We start from the raw sequence: 13,878 nt of genomic DNA, 5'->3' as shown, positions 1-13,878 counted from the left end.
ATCAAAAATATATTACGGATGCGGCTTTTATTCATTTTTAACACTCATTCTGTTACTGTAAACATGCAAAATGCTAGTTTTACAGTCATTAAAATAAGTATTTCTAATCCAATTCAACAGTTGAAACACATACAGAATATTGTGATGCGACTCAATATTACAAATCCAAAGACATTATCATCTAAGTAAATTAGTTCAGACATTGCAAATATTATTTGAAGACAATTATATAGTGACACATCGATATAAAAATGAAACATCCATCATAGAGAATGCACAGGAAAAAAATTAAACTATATCTAGTCCAGAAAACAATATCCATTTCGTAGTTTTTAATCACAGAAACCAGAGTACATCAGAATCACTAATCTGGCACATATCTGACCAGGGTTGTGTCAAGACGTTTAAAAAAATCTAAATTATATAAACTTCTGTGCACAAACATGCAGCAATGTGGTGTTCTCCATGCTCATAAGGAACCCATCTGTAAACGCTGGAGTGGCAAAGGGTTGGTTTATATAAAGAGTCTACTGCAGGGTTGACAAATCCCTGATCGTAATGGTGACTAAAAATGTTTACTGGTGTTAAATTTAGTAATAACATCTGGAAAATTTTTAAGTCAAAGAACAGTAAAATTTTCGCAATTTTTGTAAGCATGTCAATCAACATAAAAGGGGTGGGGGTGGTCTTTTAGTCCTGGAAAACATTATTTTAAATCATTTTTCCTCTAAGAAAATATACTTGGTTGACATCTAAATCATTATTGTACTTGTCAAGGCCTGGTTACTGTAAATCAGTGTTTCCCAAAGTGGGCAATATCACCCTGGATGGTCCGGGGGGTGGTAGAAGCTTGGAGTTTAGTATAGAATCCTATGGGCTGGCCCTCTTGAGTTGGGGGTGGGGGGTGATGAAAACAAAAAAAATTTAAAAGGGGGCAATGAAACGAAAAGTTTGGGAAACTATGCTGTAAAAAATCGTATCTTATCCCTCTATCCAATACCCAAGAGCAGAGAAACAGTTTTCTATTTTTCTTTAAATTGCTTATCAGGTTTTCTTCACAGATTATATTGACCGAAAGGGTTTCAATTCATGAAAAATCTTCAGATCAGTGGAAAATTAAAATGTTAGGAAAATCATGACATACTAATAGATTTTTTTTTTAAGATTCTTGTTTAGAACCATTCTTTTTACCTGATAACTACCCCCATCTTATAAAAATTACCCTGCTCTCTCTCTCTTGCAAAGCTAACCCAAAGATTCACATATATCTTTTCAGAAAAATGATTTGCATATCACTAATGCCTGAGGAGTAGCAGGATAGGAAAAAAAAACCAAATAATGCTGAAGCAAATTAAAAATACTTGTCGAAATTCATGGGGGTTGCAATGATGAGAGAAAGATTTTTTTATACTTCTTCCAGCTGCCCAACGACAAAATATCTAGTATTTTTAAGGGGTTCTTAGTCAAAGAACTAAATTAAAATGGCATTTAAAGATATTTCAATTTTTTTTCTATTTTTTATTGTCTGGGGAAAAGAGAGGGTAATAAGCCCCCCTTGCATATACCACTGCTGTATCTATTAAAACGTTGATATTACTAAAATGCAAAGCACTGTTCAAGATCCTCATGTCAAGTTTTTCATCTTATAGGGGCAGCTTTTCTTTCCAGTGGATATTTTAAAGGACTGCTGTCAGGGCCTGGGCAAACATGACTTTTTGGGGGCCCTTTATACACAGCATTCTTTGAGGTAGAAGCCTATGCAGGGAGGACACATGCCTCCCTCCAAGGAAATCAAAAAAATTAAAAATATTTGTTTATATTTCTGTAAAAAATTAAAATATTGGAAGATGTTAATTTTGGCATCCAAATGAGCCCTGAAAATTTATGGACTCTGGGCATGTGCCCCTTTTTGCCAATAAGAGAAACAGGCCCTATTTGTACTGGGAGTCAGTGTTCAGCAATACACATACAATTAGAATATATAGTCTACACTCGTTATAACTTACAATGACCTCACATTATAGTGAAATATTCCATAACAACCTGTACGATAAGTGTCAAAGGTTTTCATATAATGACTATCACTTGTTTTCCTTTTAATACAAGGACTACCTGATATAATGTCTGGTTTTTGATGTAACAGGATGGGGGGGGGGGGTCATTACATAACTAGCATTGGCTGTATAACAAGACATAGATCATGAATTCTTATAGAACCGGCCAAATGAATATGCTACTGATTCTGCAAGGGATGCACATAGCTAACACAAATACAATAAAATAATCCTTGGGTCGTGCTGCACTAAATGATGTGCAGATGTCAGATAGGAAAAAGTGTGGTACTTGTGCTGCAAGCTTCAGAGACAAATGGCAATGCATATGCATGCAATCATGAAATATACTACTACTTGGCCATACATGCACCTCGTACACATTTCTCTGCAAAATTTCTAACAAATCGGTGCATGCAGGAACGTGTTGTGTGTGGCCCTAACATTTATTATATAATTTAATGCATTTATTTTGTCACAATTATGCTTGTTTCGTGTTCTTGCTGGTGCTGCCATCATATTTTGCAGTGAAGATGGTGAATGCTTGAATTTTCGTGTCATGTAAGTATTGTGTTGAAGGTCTGCCTGCTTTCTGTGGAGAGATTTTTCCAAATAGGAGACAGGATTGCATTCACACCTTAAAATTGGAAAACTGCAGAAAACCAACTTTAGCTAACCTCTACTGTGCTGCTAACAGGATTCCTATCTGGATCCTACGGATCCAGCACAATGCCCATGAAATGGAGTGTGTGTTGAATAGTTTTATTTTTTTTGGTTAACTATGTCATAATAGTGAGAAGTTATATATTCATCACCTGCAGAATTGATCAATTCATCTGGCCAGTACTCACTCAACTGCTAAAGAATAAACTCAACAAATTCATACAATAACATAGAAGAACATCTTATCAGACACTATTCATTAAATCCAATACACATACATGAGATGAATTCATCCCATTCCAATTTTCTCAGGCACCAAATGAATTTTAAACGTCTCTAAAATATACTTACCATCTTAATTTAATTTTTTGTACATTATTTATACATTAAAATTACATAGGTATTACAGATATATATGTATGAGCTTATCTGAGCTATGCAGCTTGAAGCAGAGAATAAATGTCTACCTCATATATATATTTTTGTCTCAATCATTCACAGAAGCCTAATGCTATTACTCATCCAAGAGTTTTTTAAAAAATAATATTTACTTATTGTAACTCTAATGATTAATTAACTGGTTTTGCAGGTCATAAAATCATTGTTTCGATGTAAGGTTTGACAAATCAACAAAAAAAGCATAATTTTTTTTTCCTGATAAAAGCTGTCTGTAATAACTTATTTTTTATTTTCTAGTGTTCGGGAAAAACTATCATAAATTCAGAAAATTTGGTATCGTTTAATAATATGGCTGCTAACATCAATTTTTCAATGGCACTTAGAATCAAGCTGTGATAAGAAAGTAACTTCACACATGGACAAATGAACAGCAGCGCGGAGATCTGCGATTTCAAATATTAATCATACTACAACGATAAAATGAAATACAAAAACAAAAATCTGCATGAGAATCTTGCGTAATAGAAGTGAAACTTCTAGGTTTGACATGACTAGATTCACCTCAATTAAATTAAATTTAAATTATTTAAAATTCCATTTTAAATAAGATTGATCTTGTTGATCCTTTATCTTTCTTGAACCTTCTCTCTCTCTTCCCCCCCCCCCCCGCACAAACTTGGCTCACTTGATCCCTTAAACCCCCACGACAACATCCTCCCAGAACTCTAATGATTTTGGCATCATATGGAATCATAATTAAAGCCGCTGTAAATCCTGTGTGGCAGATTTGTGCACAAAAAATTTCTGACAATAAGTGTGGTTGGCTCTAAATCAGAAATGGGGAGGGGACTTTTTATAGAGAATGAAGTCTGGTACAGGAGTAAAGAGTAAGAAAAAAGACAAACGTGAAGCATTCTGAGTGTACAGCATTATGACAGCGCAGCCAATTAGGAGCTATCACTGACGTCACAAGAGAGAGTAGCTTTCTCTGTGCATGCGCTTTAGGATATTCATTGCTCTGTCCCGATCCATATATATCCGCTACTACCCCTTCCCCCACCCAACTTTATTTTACAAATACAATGCCACAACAGACAAAATGCCCAACGAGGTGGCTGATAAAAAGATGCCCATTTTTTTACGGCCGAATGTATATTGACATCCTCTCTACTGCCACCACAACCTATCTGCTTCATCACACAATCAGTTATTCTATGGAACGGGTTTTGAGGAAAAAGAACCTTGAGCCTTCACTCGTATATTGGGGTGCCATAGATGAGACTTTAACAGCAAGGAAAAAGAAAGTTTCACTATCCTCACCAATTTTCACTCTTATGTCCCTTTCACATTATGTCGCTATAGAAATTTCACTTCAAAAATGTTTCCAAACTGATTTTTCATGAAACAAAGCAAATATACCTAAACACATTTAAATTTATCTTATACTTATCTAGCAAATAATGATTCTATAATTCCCTGTTTGTAACCCACAGGCTGTTCAAGGAAAAATAAAATTGCTTTAAATTCTGCAGACAATAAGACAGCGCCATCGATAGAGCAATATTTTTTTTCAATTCTATAATTTGAAAAAAAGTCATGCTGAAAATGCATTTAATTTTCGCTTGTGCTCTTTTTACCTCAGACGGATTTGAAAAAGAAATGGTTTATTTTCATCATATGCTGTTATGTTTCCCATTATTTTCCATTAGATTTTCACCCATCATAACAGTAGAGTCTCAAAAGTTCAAGGTTCTGGATAATGAGGTGCTCAAATCTCTCTTCTGATCTGTTTTTCAACAAAAACATTATTTCTTTTTGTTTCATTCTTCCAACAAATGAGAGTAATTTCAGTCTTAAGAGGAAGTGTCTTAATCCCTAGGCCCCTACATAGTAAATTTATGGTGTGAAAACATAACATTCCTATCGGGCCCCAGGAATATGAGAACCCCTGTCAGTCTCCCTTGTAAGAAGGCCATCGGTCTTGGTGGCCCCAATCTTAATGAACTAAGGCTAGCCTATTGATTTAAGAATAAAGTAGGTAAGAGTAAATACCAACGGGTAGGTCTAAGACTCTCTTACCTCAAAAAGTTAATTCACTCCGTTTTTTCAGATAATTCAAGTTCACAGTAATATGAGGCGGCTTCCGTCACATTCACCTCGAATTATCAAGACTCTACTGTACAGTCCTCCAAGCAAGAGATGAGATTTGACTACGTCATGTCATGCTGAATTATGAATTATTCTATTCCTTTACGTCAAGGGTGCTGGACCTTTAGGAGAGTGTGGGCCACTTCATTGGTTTGAAAGAGTGTCACAAGCTACTTAAGTGACCTGGAATAGCACAGCAGGTCACTCAAGTGATCTGTAAAAATGCCACAAATCACTTAAGTGATCTGGGAATCAGTACAGGGCCACTTAAATCATGTAGAGTTGTGCTATGGGGTGCTTGAGTGACCGGGGCCTTCGAAAGTGTTCAATACTTGCGGGTGCTCATCTTGATCTCTACGCAAGAAAATTTGATTTCTGAATCAGTTCTGTTGGCTGCTTAGTCCTATGCTATAAATTACCATGGATGCTTCCACAGCACCCAACACTACTGTTGAGTGATCTGGAACTGTGTCATTGGTCACCCAAGTGGTCTTCAAATACACCATGGACCACTTAAGTAATGTAGAAATATACAGCAGGTCACTTAAGTGATCTGTAACTGTTCTGCTTAGTTCATTTTTGCAAAATTACACATCAACAATTGCTTTGTCAGTGACTGAGCTTTCACGTTTAGTTTCACCTTAAAAAAAAAATAGATATGTCCAATGTGACATTGTAATCTCATGCTTGAAGGACCTCACCTTCTGAAAGAATTTAGAGAAGAAATCGTTCAAAACCTGTAAATGCAAACCACATAGAATTTTTTTTCACTACAGGAAATTACAGCAAAATAAATTTAAAATATACACTCGTATACAAAATGTTAGGGAAAAAATATCATAATTTCCTGCATATAATCTGTAGATGCCAATTTTATGTTTTAAGAAAGAATATCACTGCAACAGATTAAAATTCACAAGTGCAAATTTCATTCATTGGTAATGATATTTTAAATCAAGGATGCTCAACCTTCAAGAGAGTGCAGGCCATTTCATTGGTTGGAAAAATGACCATGGGTCACTTAAGGGATATGGAAATGTGTTGCGGACCACTAATGCTTTGGAATTATGTAGCGTGTCCCTCAAATGATCTGGAACTGTGCCTGGGGTCATTCAAGTGATTGGCGAATATTCAACTGGTCCCTTAAAGGGTTAGGGAAATATGCTGCGGGCCACATCAAATAACCTTGAGGGCCACAGATTGAGCATGTATGTTTTAAATGATTGAAAAGGTTGTCACGTTTTTGCAGAAAAAAAATGTTACGTGCGATCCATGAATCTTTAAAAAAAATATTTTCCACAAATTAATTTGGAAAATATATCCATTGCGACCTCTCAGGAAATATAAAAAGCTGCAGATAATATGCAGCAGCATATAATGTGAACGAAGAGAAATCCCTATGTTTCTTCAACAAAATTTCATACATTATATGCAAAAAAGTATGGTAATATTTTTTTTTTGATTTGAAAATGAATAAATTTCTTTTTCGAAAATCCTATATAAGTGCAATGATGAATGAAAATACAGAAATTATACAAAAAACTATAATGAGGCGCATGATGACTTGCGATGAATAATGTGAGTTCACTGCTAGAAATCAAAGATAATAGTCACAGTTTGGCACACACACATCAATAAATTACACATAAGCTAAATGAAGTTTTAAAGAAAAAGAGGAATTGAAGGAATGTACATCTATCTATAGGCTATTGACAGAATGTTAAAACCACAGAGAGGAAGTTTAACATGTGTCTACTTATAAGCACGTGTATCTACTACTTTCAGTGTAGCAAATATGTCATCCATGTGCCACAGCTTGCTCCCACAAATATAAAAACTGTACAGTAGGACCTGATTATCCGAGTCAATATGAACTGGACCTGCTTCGGATAACTGAAACATCTTAAAAAAGTGGGCCTTACAGAATTTTGACATTAAATAAAGTCATGAATGGTGGAAATTGTATCCAAACAAAAGCTAATTTTAACCCCTTAACTGCCATGGGCTTACACATGCCTCGAGGAGTCTATGCCACTGGCGTATTTATACGTCTTTACAGCTCCTGAACAAAAAATGGTAGCACTGGGGAGCAGATCGCTAATGATTTTGTCAGCAGTTAAGCGGTTAATTACTATGCAATGTAATAAAAAGGCCAAATGAATATACAGTGAAATACTTATATAAAAATACTCAAGGGACAGAAGAAACATGTTAAACGAAGGGGTTATCATTGTAGATGAATATCAACACTATGAGAAATACATTGTGGGACCAGAAAGTAACATCATTATACAGGCAATTATTGTAGCAGAAGGTATTGTTATGCAAGATTTTCACTGTGTAGTATAAGTTGAATGTTAACAGGTGCCTGTTTCTAACACAGGTGCACAGTGCATGTGCCCAATGGACCCTAAAATTGGCTGACTTTAGTATTTTAGGCATGGGTCCACATACCCCCACATATGCTTCTACCTCAAAGAACACTATACATAAGGAGTTCCCAAAAATTCATATTTGCCCAGGGCCTGAACTTATGAGGAACAGGCTCTGACAAAGAACTAATTAATTTACAACATTTTGAAGATTACATATGATACTTTGAAAAATACGCCTTCAATGTCCTCTGTCACAGAGCACTCTAAAATGCTTTTGCATGCATATTTTTTGCATGTCTTTCTACAGCATACGACTTTTAAAATGAATTTGGGAAAAAGCATCTTGGATAACCCAAGAAACTCTGTTAATCAAGGTCCTACTGTACTTTATAAAACATGTTCAATTCTATTATGCCTGTGCATTAAATCAATGCAGAACTAATATTTGTGTTGAAAAATAAATCGTATCATGCCATATGATATGAATCTAATCAGACAGAGGGCGACAAAAAAAAAAAAGCTTCAAGCTGCAGTGCAAAAGGCTTTTTTCCATGGCATCCATACAGGAGCTTGTAAATAATCACACTTTGTGACAACAATTAAGTGAGCAACAATAACAACAACAACAAAGGGTTTTTTGTTTGACATCCACACAAGTTTGAGACTGAGCAAAAAAGAAAACAAGAAGATTGCATAGCTTCGAATTTATGCCTCAGTTCCGGCAAGTGCATGCTCAACATCCAGAGGGGAAAAGTCTATAAATAAATTAATCTGCAGGACTGTGACGCAGATATTCGGTGTCGAAGTATATTATGATGATAGAGATATCATCTCTGAAATTTCTAACCATGTCATCAGGTAAGGTCAACATAGCAGACAGCTTGCTGTGCTCGATTCCATACTCTGTTCTACCGAGAGCATTTCGTAACAGATGAGTAGCAGCATTTGTGTCTGATATCTTCTTCGACAAGCCGACTTGCCTCTGATCCAAGATACAATTTATTTCGTCAAGACTCATTCGTCTCCTCGGAAGCTTCAGCATGTCGAGAGTCTGTTTTCCGCTCATGTGTTCCCCGACAAACTTCACCACTTTGTGTGGCAGCATCTGCTCCCACAGTCCATCGGAAGCAATTATAAGAAATTTATCTCTGGGTGTGAGGCGATGATGTATTACATCAGGTACAACCGTGAGGTAAGGTGGAGAATAATAATTAGGCGGAAGAACTCCAGATCCAAATGCAGGAACCAAAAGCTTCTGTTGAAGATTAGTTTTCCACTTGTATGGAAAATCGGCGAAAGCACGCAAGGGTGCCAGCTGGCCAAGAAGTCTTTCATTTTTTATCACTGTATTGATCTCAGACTTTGGATGTTCGCTCATAACTCTGTTGATCTCACTAACGTTATCAGTATTATGCTCAGCTCCCAGGGGCCGGCAAGTCCACTTGTCATTATCAGACAGAACTCCAAGAACTGCATGACAATCACCACAGTTGGCGATATGCAAGTGTGAGCCATCTACATGAGCAATACATGCACAACTACCCATGAGAGCCAAGGAAAGCATTTTCAGATCATTTGGTGGAGCAGACTGTATCTCTCTTGAAAGGTCACTGTCCAGATGAATAAAAGATTGGATCAGAGCACGTTGCATGCTGAATTCCATGTCTTCGCTCTGGTTCTCGAGCAAATAACGGGTGAATTGACGTATGCTTTCATCATGCATACGTTTCATTCTCGACGGCAGACCTACTTCATCATAAACATCAAGTAATACTTTCGAAACATTTTCTGTGTATGGAATTTCTTTCAAAAGTGGGTAAGGCAACAAGGAAAGAGCAACGTAATCGAATAAACGCTGGCTTACGAGATCTGCAACCTCCCATCCACCATGGCCATCAAATATGCCGAAAAGAGTTCCTGTTGTCAAACGACATCGAGCTGCAGACCATCTATCCTCTATGGGACTGTTTGATGGTAGCTGATTGGCATCAAAACCTCGTACTGACGTTAGGTTTATATCATGACTTGATTCATTGACTCTCAAAATGGATGACACCTGTAAGAAAAAGACAATACTCATTGTACGAAGTGTGAATGAGCTATAAAAACTTTTGGGTGGTCCAATAGAGATGGTAGTATCCAAACATAAGACTAGAGATGTGAGGTGAGAATATTCTCAGAGAACATTCTCCTGCATGTAAAAACTTCTTAATAATCGGGAATATTCATTTTTCTTTTAATAATGGCATTTTTTTACTAATTTTCTTTATATTATGAAATATAAATCAGTTTTCATTGCCTGAAACATTTGAAACGAAGTAATTTTTGACATAATCACCCCCCCCCCCCCCACCCAACGGGAACTTTTGGTTCGAGAACATTCTTAGAATATTCTCTTGGTCATGATGAGAGATTTTAAAAGTTTGGATATGTAGATTTTAGAAACCTTGATATTAAAACCCTAAAAAATTATTTTAAAATTAGATAAACTTTCAGAATATCTTATCAAAAATAATAAGAATTACTCCCAAGTTGTTTATAGAGATTATTTATTATAATACATGTTATTACAAATATTATCGAGAATATTCTCTGGAAGGACTTCAGTAACTGAAGGACTATTACTAATAACTTCAGAATAATTCTTATTATTTTCCATAATATATTTCCCAGTAATTTATAAAAGTAATCCTTCCAGAGAATATTTCCCAAGGATATTATATGTAACTATATTATAAATAACAGAATATTCTCATCAAGAATTTTTAAGAATATTCTCCGAAAGATTATTCTTGAGAATTTTACATCTCTACATAAGACTAAAAGGTGTTTTACCTGTGGTTTTTGTTTCTAAAGTTAGTTTACAATTTTTGCACGAATATGGAAGAGTAGATAAACTTTACCTAATAATACTCAGAAAAATTACCAATGAAAAATGAAAATACAAGGAAAATACAAAACTCCTTATGTATTTCGACTTGCTATGGGTGCCATCTTCAGAGGATAAAATATAACACTGACCGAGAATCCCACTTGAATTGGTTAACAAATGTTAACTCTCAGTTGCTCAGCGGAAAGAAGAAATATACATCTGCCAAGTCAAACAACAACGACAAGAATGAAGATGAGCACCTGCATGCAAGTCTTCTATAACTATAACGTCCTGATTGACTGCTTGCGAAGTGGAGCTATCTGATCGGTCAATTCAAATTTTCTTATAATCCCAGCTCATAATGAACTTAAGCCACAGTGCTGCAATTGGTGGTGTTGATTTATTGTTGCTTACTAATTTATTTTTGAAGGCCTGAATATATGTGCCTCGTAGAAATCTAAATCAGCTGTGGACTTTGTGGAAAACTGCTTCCTGAAATTTGACCTTGCGATGCGAGTCTGTCACTATAACCACCACAGCGGTGTAGGACAGATGCTATTCTAACCATAGCCTAGCTGGGGACCATCATGATTTTCTCTTTCTTCCTGCATAAGAAGGAAAACACTTCCAGCATAACTCGTTAGATAATAAATTGTCTATGGTGATAAACCAAAGTTGTGCTCAGTTTAAAAGAAAGCATCTGCCCTGCTTAAAGACAACTTTCATTGTTGCATTAGTCAAAAACGCAATGTCTTTTGTCATTCTTTCATTGAATTTCTGGGAATTTAAATGCAATTGGTCAAAGTGTGCAAATATGTGTGCAAAAAACACTTTTTTTATGACACACAAACACTCATGCCAATGAAGAGATACTGTATATGTTTGAGAGAGTGAATAATTTGCAGAACCATGAAAAGGAGGACAAACGTGCAAATTTTCTAAAACATAGGAGGATGTCTGGTTGCAACCCCTGGTCTGGATGTTGGTCAACCCCTAGCTAGGTTGCAATCAATGCAAGTTTTGTCACATTTTTGCAATAGGGTTATCATAGATGAGGATGCATGAATACTTTCTCTGCGGAGATTGGCGTCTTTTCATCAGGACAGTTCCCCACAAGTCTAAAATTTATTCACTTATGAAGAGGCGCAACGTATTGAATTTATATAAATGTTAAACAAAAAAAAATGTACCACAGCAAAAATCATAGATAAATTTTCACAAAAACAAAGTAAAAGAAACTTTTGTCCCTCTCAAAATCATCACGAACTGTACCAAAAATAACGGAACTGTACCAAAAATAACGTAGATCCATCAATGCAATATGTTTCTCTCTCCATCGCGAAAAAGAAAGTCAGCAAAATTAAAAATTCTAACGTTATATAATTTGGTATTAAAATCTATCCTAATAAACAGAGTGAAGCTATGCACATTTGCAATAGCCATTTAAAAAATAAAGTAATGTAATTTAAAGTTTAATGAATCTTTCATAAAGATAACCAAGATCCCCTAAAAGAGATAAAAAATGAAAGAAAACAGTTCATGGCAGCTGCTTCATTGATAATTGATTTTTTTGCAACACCATATCTCCAAAATAAAATCAAAGAGTACCCTGCATTTTTTGACAAAAAAATAAATAAAATTGATCAATCAAATGCAAATGGTTGCGCACTCATCAATGGATAATGAGCATGCATTACCATCCACAAGAATACAACAATGCGGCCTTCTTTTCTTTTTGCAACAATACGATAAGCAACAATACCTCTTGCGGGCTCAATCTGGGCACACCATAGGAATAACTTCGCTGCAAACGTCTGTGTTGGGGGATGACAATGGGAGCTGCTACTTCTCTGCTACAATCAAATACTGAATCAGACATAGCCGCCGTGATCGTCCTTTTACCGATTACAGCCGATCCCGAAAACAAAAAACGGTGAATCGCGTGTAAATGCATATCAAAATCATTATGAGATGCGGAATTTCGATTCTCTTCCCCCTTCTGTTACTTCTAATAATCGCGTGAAAAATAACGATATGATTAATACAGCCTGCAATTCCAAGGTTTTATCTCTCTGGGACCTCCCTCAACGAAGAAGTACCGCCACCATCACTGTTGGAAGAATATCGTTGAGCGCGGAGTTTTATATGCTTGCTCTTTTTTTCCCCGGGAACGAGGAGGGACCTTTAAATAAGTAAATAAAAAATAGGAAAGAGAGAGGAAGGTTAAATGTCATATGCGCAGTAGGTAATGATTTGTGCGCATAATATTTACGCGGCAAAAAGAAACCGCATGTTAGGTTTTTTTTTTCCTTTTTAAATTTAATTTACCGTTTATGTTAATTTTATTTTAAAAAATTGTTCAATTTTTATTGTAAACGGCAAAGAAGTGATGACTATGAGGGAAAAAAGAACACATTTTCCAAAATGACCAAAAAAAAGAAATTGTTAAGAAAATAAACCATTGACAAATTTGAAATTTCTTAAAAAAATCCTGTAAAATAATAGGAAACGACAATTTTTTTAATGCTCAAAACTAAGAACTTCTTTCTAGAAGCGACAGTGATTTGTTGCAGTGTGTGCCAGATTAGGGAAGATTTTCACACACACACACTTCTACTCATATTTCTTTTTAAATTCTGAGCATGAATTAAAGCGGGCAAAAAATTTACAAAAAAGAAAAATGAGAATATTTTGAGTTTTATTTTTTTGCTAAATAAAGCTCTAGTTCTTCCTCTTTTTTTGTTGAATAAAATTTCTTGTTAAATAGAAAATCATTATAATTACTAAGACTTATTCTTTTCAAAAAAACTTCTCAATTTAAAAAATCAACTATATTTTTCAAAGTACTCCATTTTATTTCTTCCACAAGATTTGAACGAACCAACCAGATATTCAACCAGTTTCGCGTATTTAAATGAGTACTTTTTTTCCCTACGTAAATACGTTTCAATATATGGTTTTAGCTTCGGACGTTGTTTATATCACAAGTTATTGAGAAATGAAATAGAAAACTTTTTATTTAGTCACCCTGTCTCTGAAAAAAACCCAATTAGTGGAAGATGTTTCCCTGTCTCTTCCGAGGTTGACGGAAAAAAAAAATCACGTTTGTTTACTGCATTATTCACGAAGATATTTGAATTCAAAAATCGGAGAAAAGTTGGGAAAGAACAGCATAAATGAGGGAAAGAAGCTTTGTCCTTTTTCTTTTTTTAGTTTATCTCTTCTTTCCCCAACTTTTCTCCGATATTTGGATTTAAATATATAAGCAAACATTGTACTTCAGAAAATGTAATTTTTTTGTTGACATCGGAAGGGATAGAGGGCAACAACTTTCTCTAACTGGGTTTTTAAGACAGAGGGGCCAAATGAA

At 35.4% G+C, this 13,878-nt stretch overlaps 1 protein-coding gene across 1 annotated transcript; it reads right to left on the bottom strand.

Annotated features, from left to right (window-relative positions):
* Nucleotides 1–6,479: 6,479 nt before the first annotated feature.
* Nucleotides 6,480–12,663, bottom strand: Pdp (pyruvate dehydrogenase [acetyl-transferring]-phosphatase 1-like protein, mitochondrial). The gene is made up of 2 exons (XM_089250854.1): nucleotides 12,271–12,663; nucleotides 6,480–9,692 (listed from the first exon to the last, which is right to left on the bottom strand). Exons 1-2 carry the CDS (start codon nucleotides 12,460–12,462, stop codon nucleotides 8,403–8,405), a joined length of 1,482 nt encoding a protein of 493 aa, XP_089106980.1. The 5' UTR covers nucleotides 12,463–12,663; the 3' UTR covers nucleotides 6,480–8,402.
* Nucleotides 12,664–13,878: the final 1,215 nt, after the last annotated feature.

The sequence above is a fragment of the Pholcus phalangioides genome, unplaced genomic scaffold (genome assembly GCF_987345545.1).
Source record: "Pholcus phalangioides strain wild (caught in Gottingen) unplaced genomic scaffold, Ppha-v1.0 ptg000024l_1, whole genome shotgun sequence".
NCBI classification, from domain to species: domain Eukaryota; kingdom Metazoa; phylum Arthropoda; class Arachnida; order Araneae; family Pholcidae; genus Pholcus; species Pholcus phalangioides.
The sequence above is the reverse complement of the archived record's forward strand: the minus strand, read 5'-3'. Positions and strand labels throughout refer to the sequence as shown.

Bases quoted from the DNA above. Each gene is read 5' to 3' on its own strand.
- Pdp (XM_089250854.1), bottom strand. From the start codon at position 12,462: ATGCATTTACACGCGATTCACCGTTTTTTGTTTTCGGGATCGGCTGTA. The intron at 9,693-12,270 runs GTATTGTTGCTT...TTTTTCTTACAG, and splicing joins CCAGATTGAGCCCGCAAGAG to GTGTCATCCATTTTGAGAGT.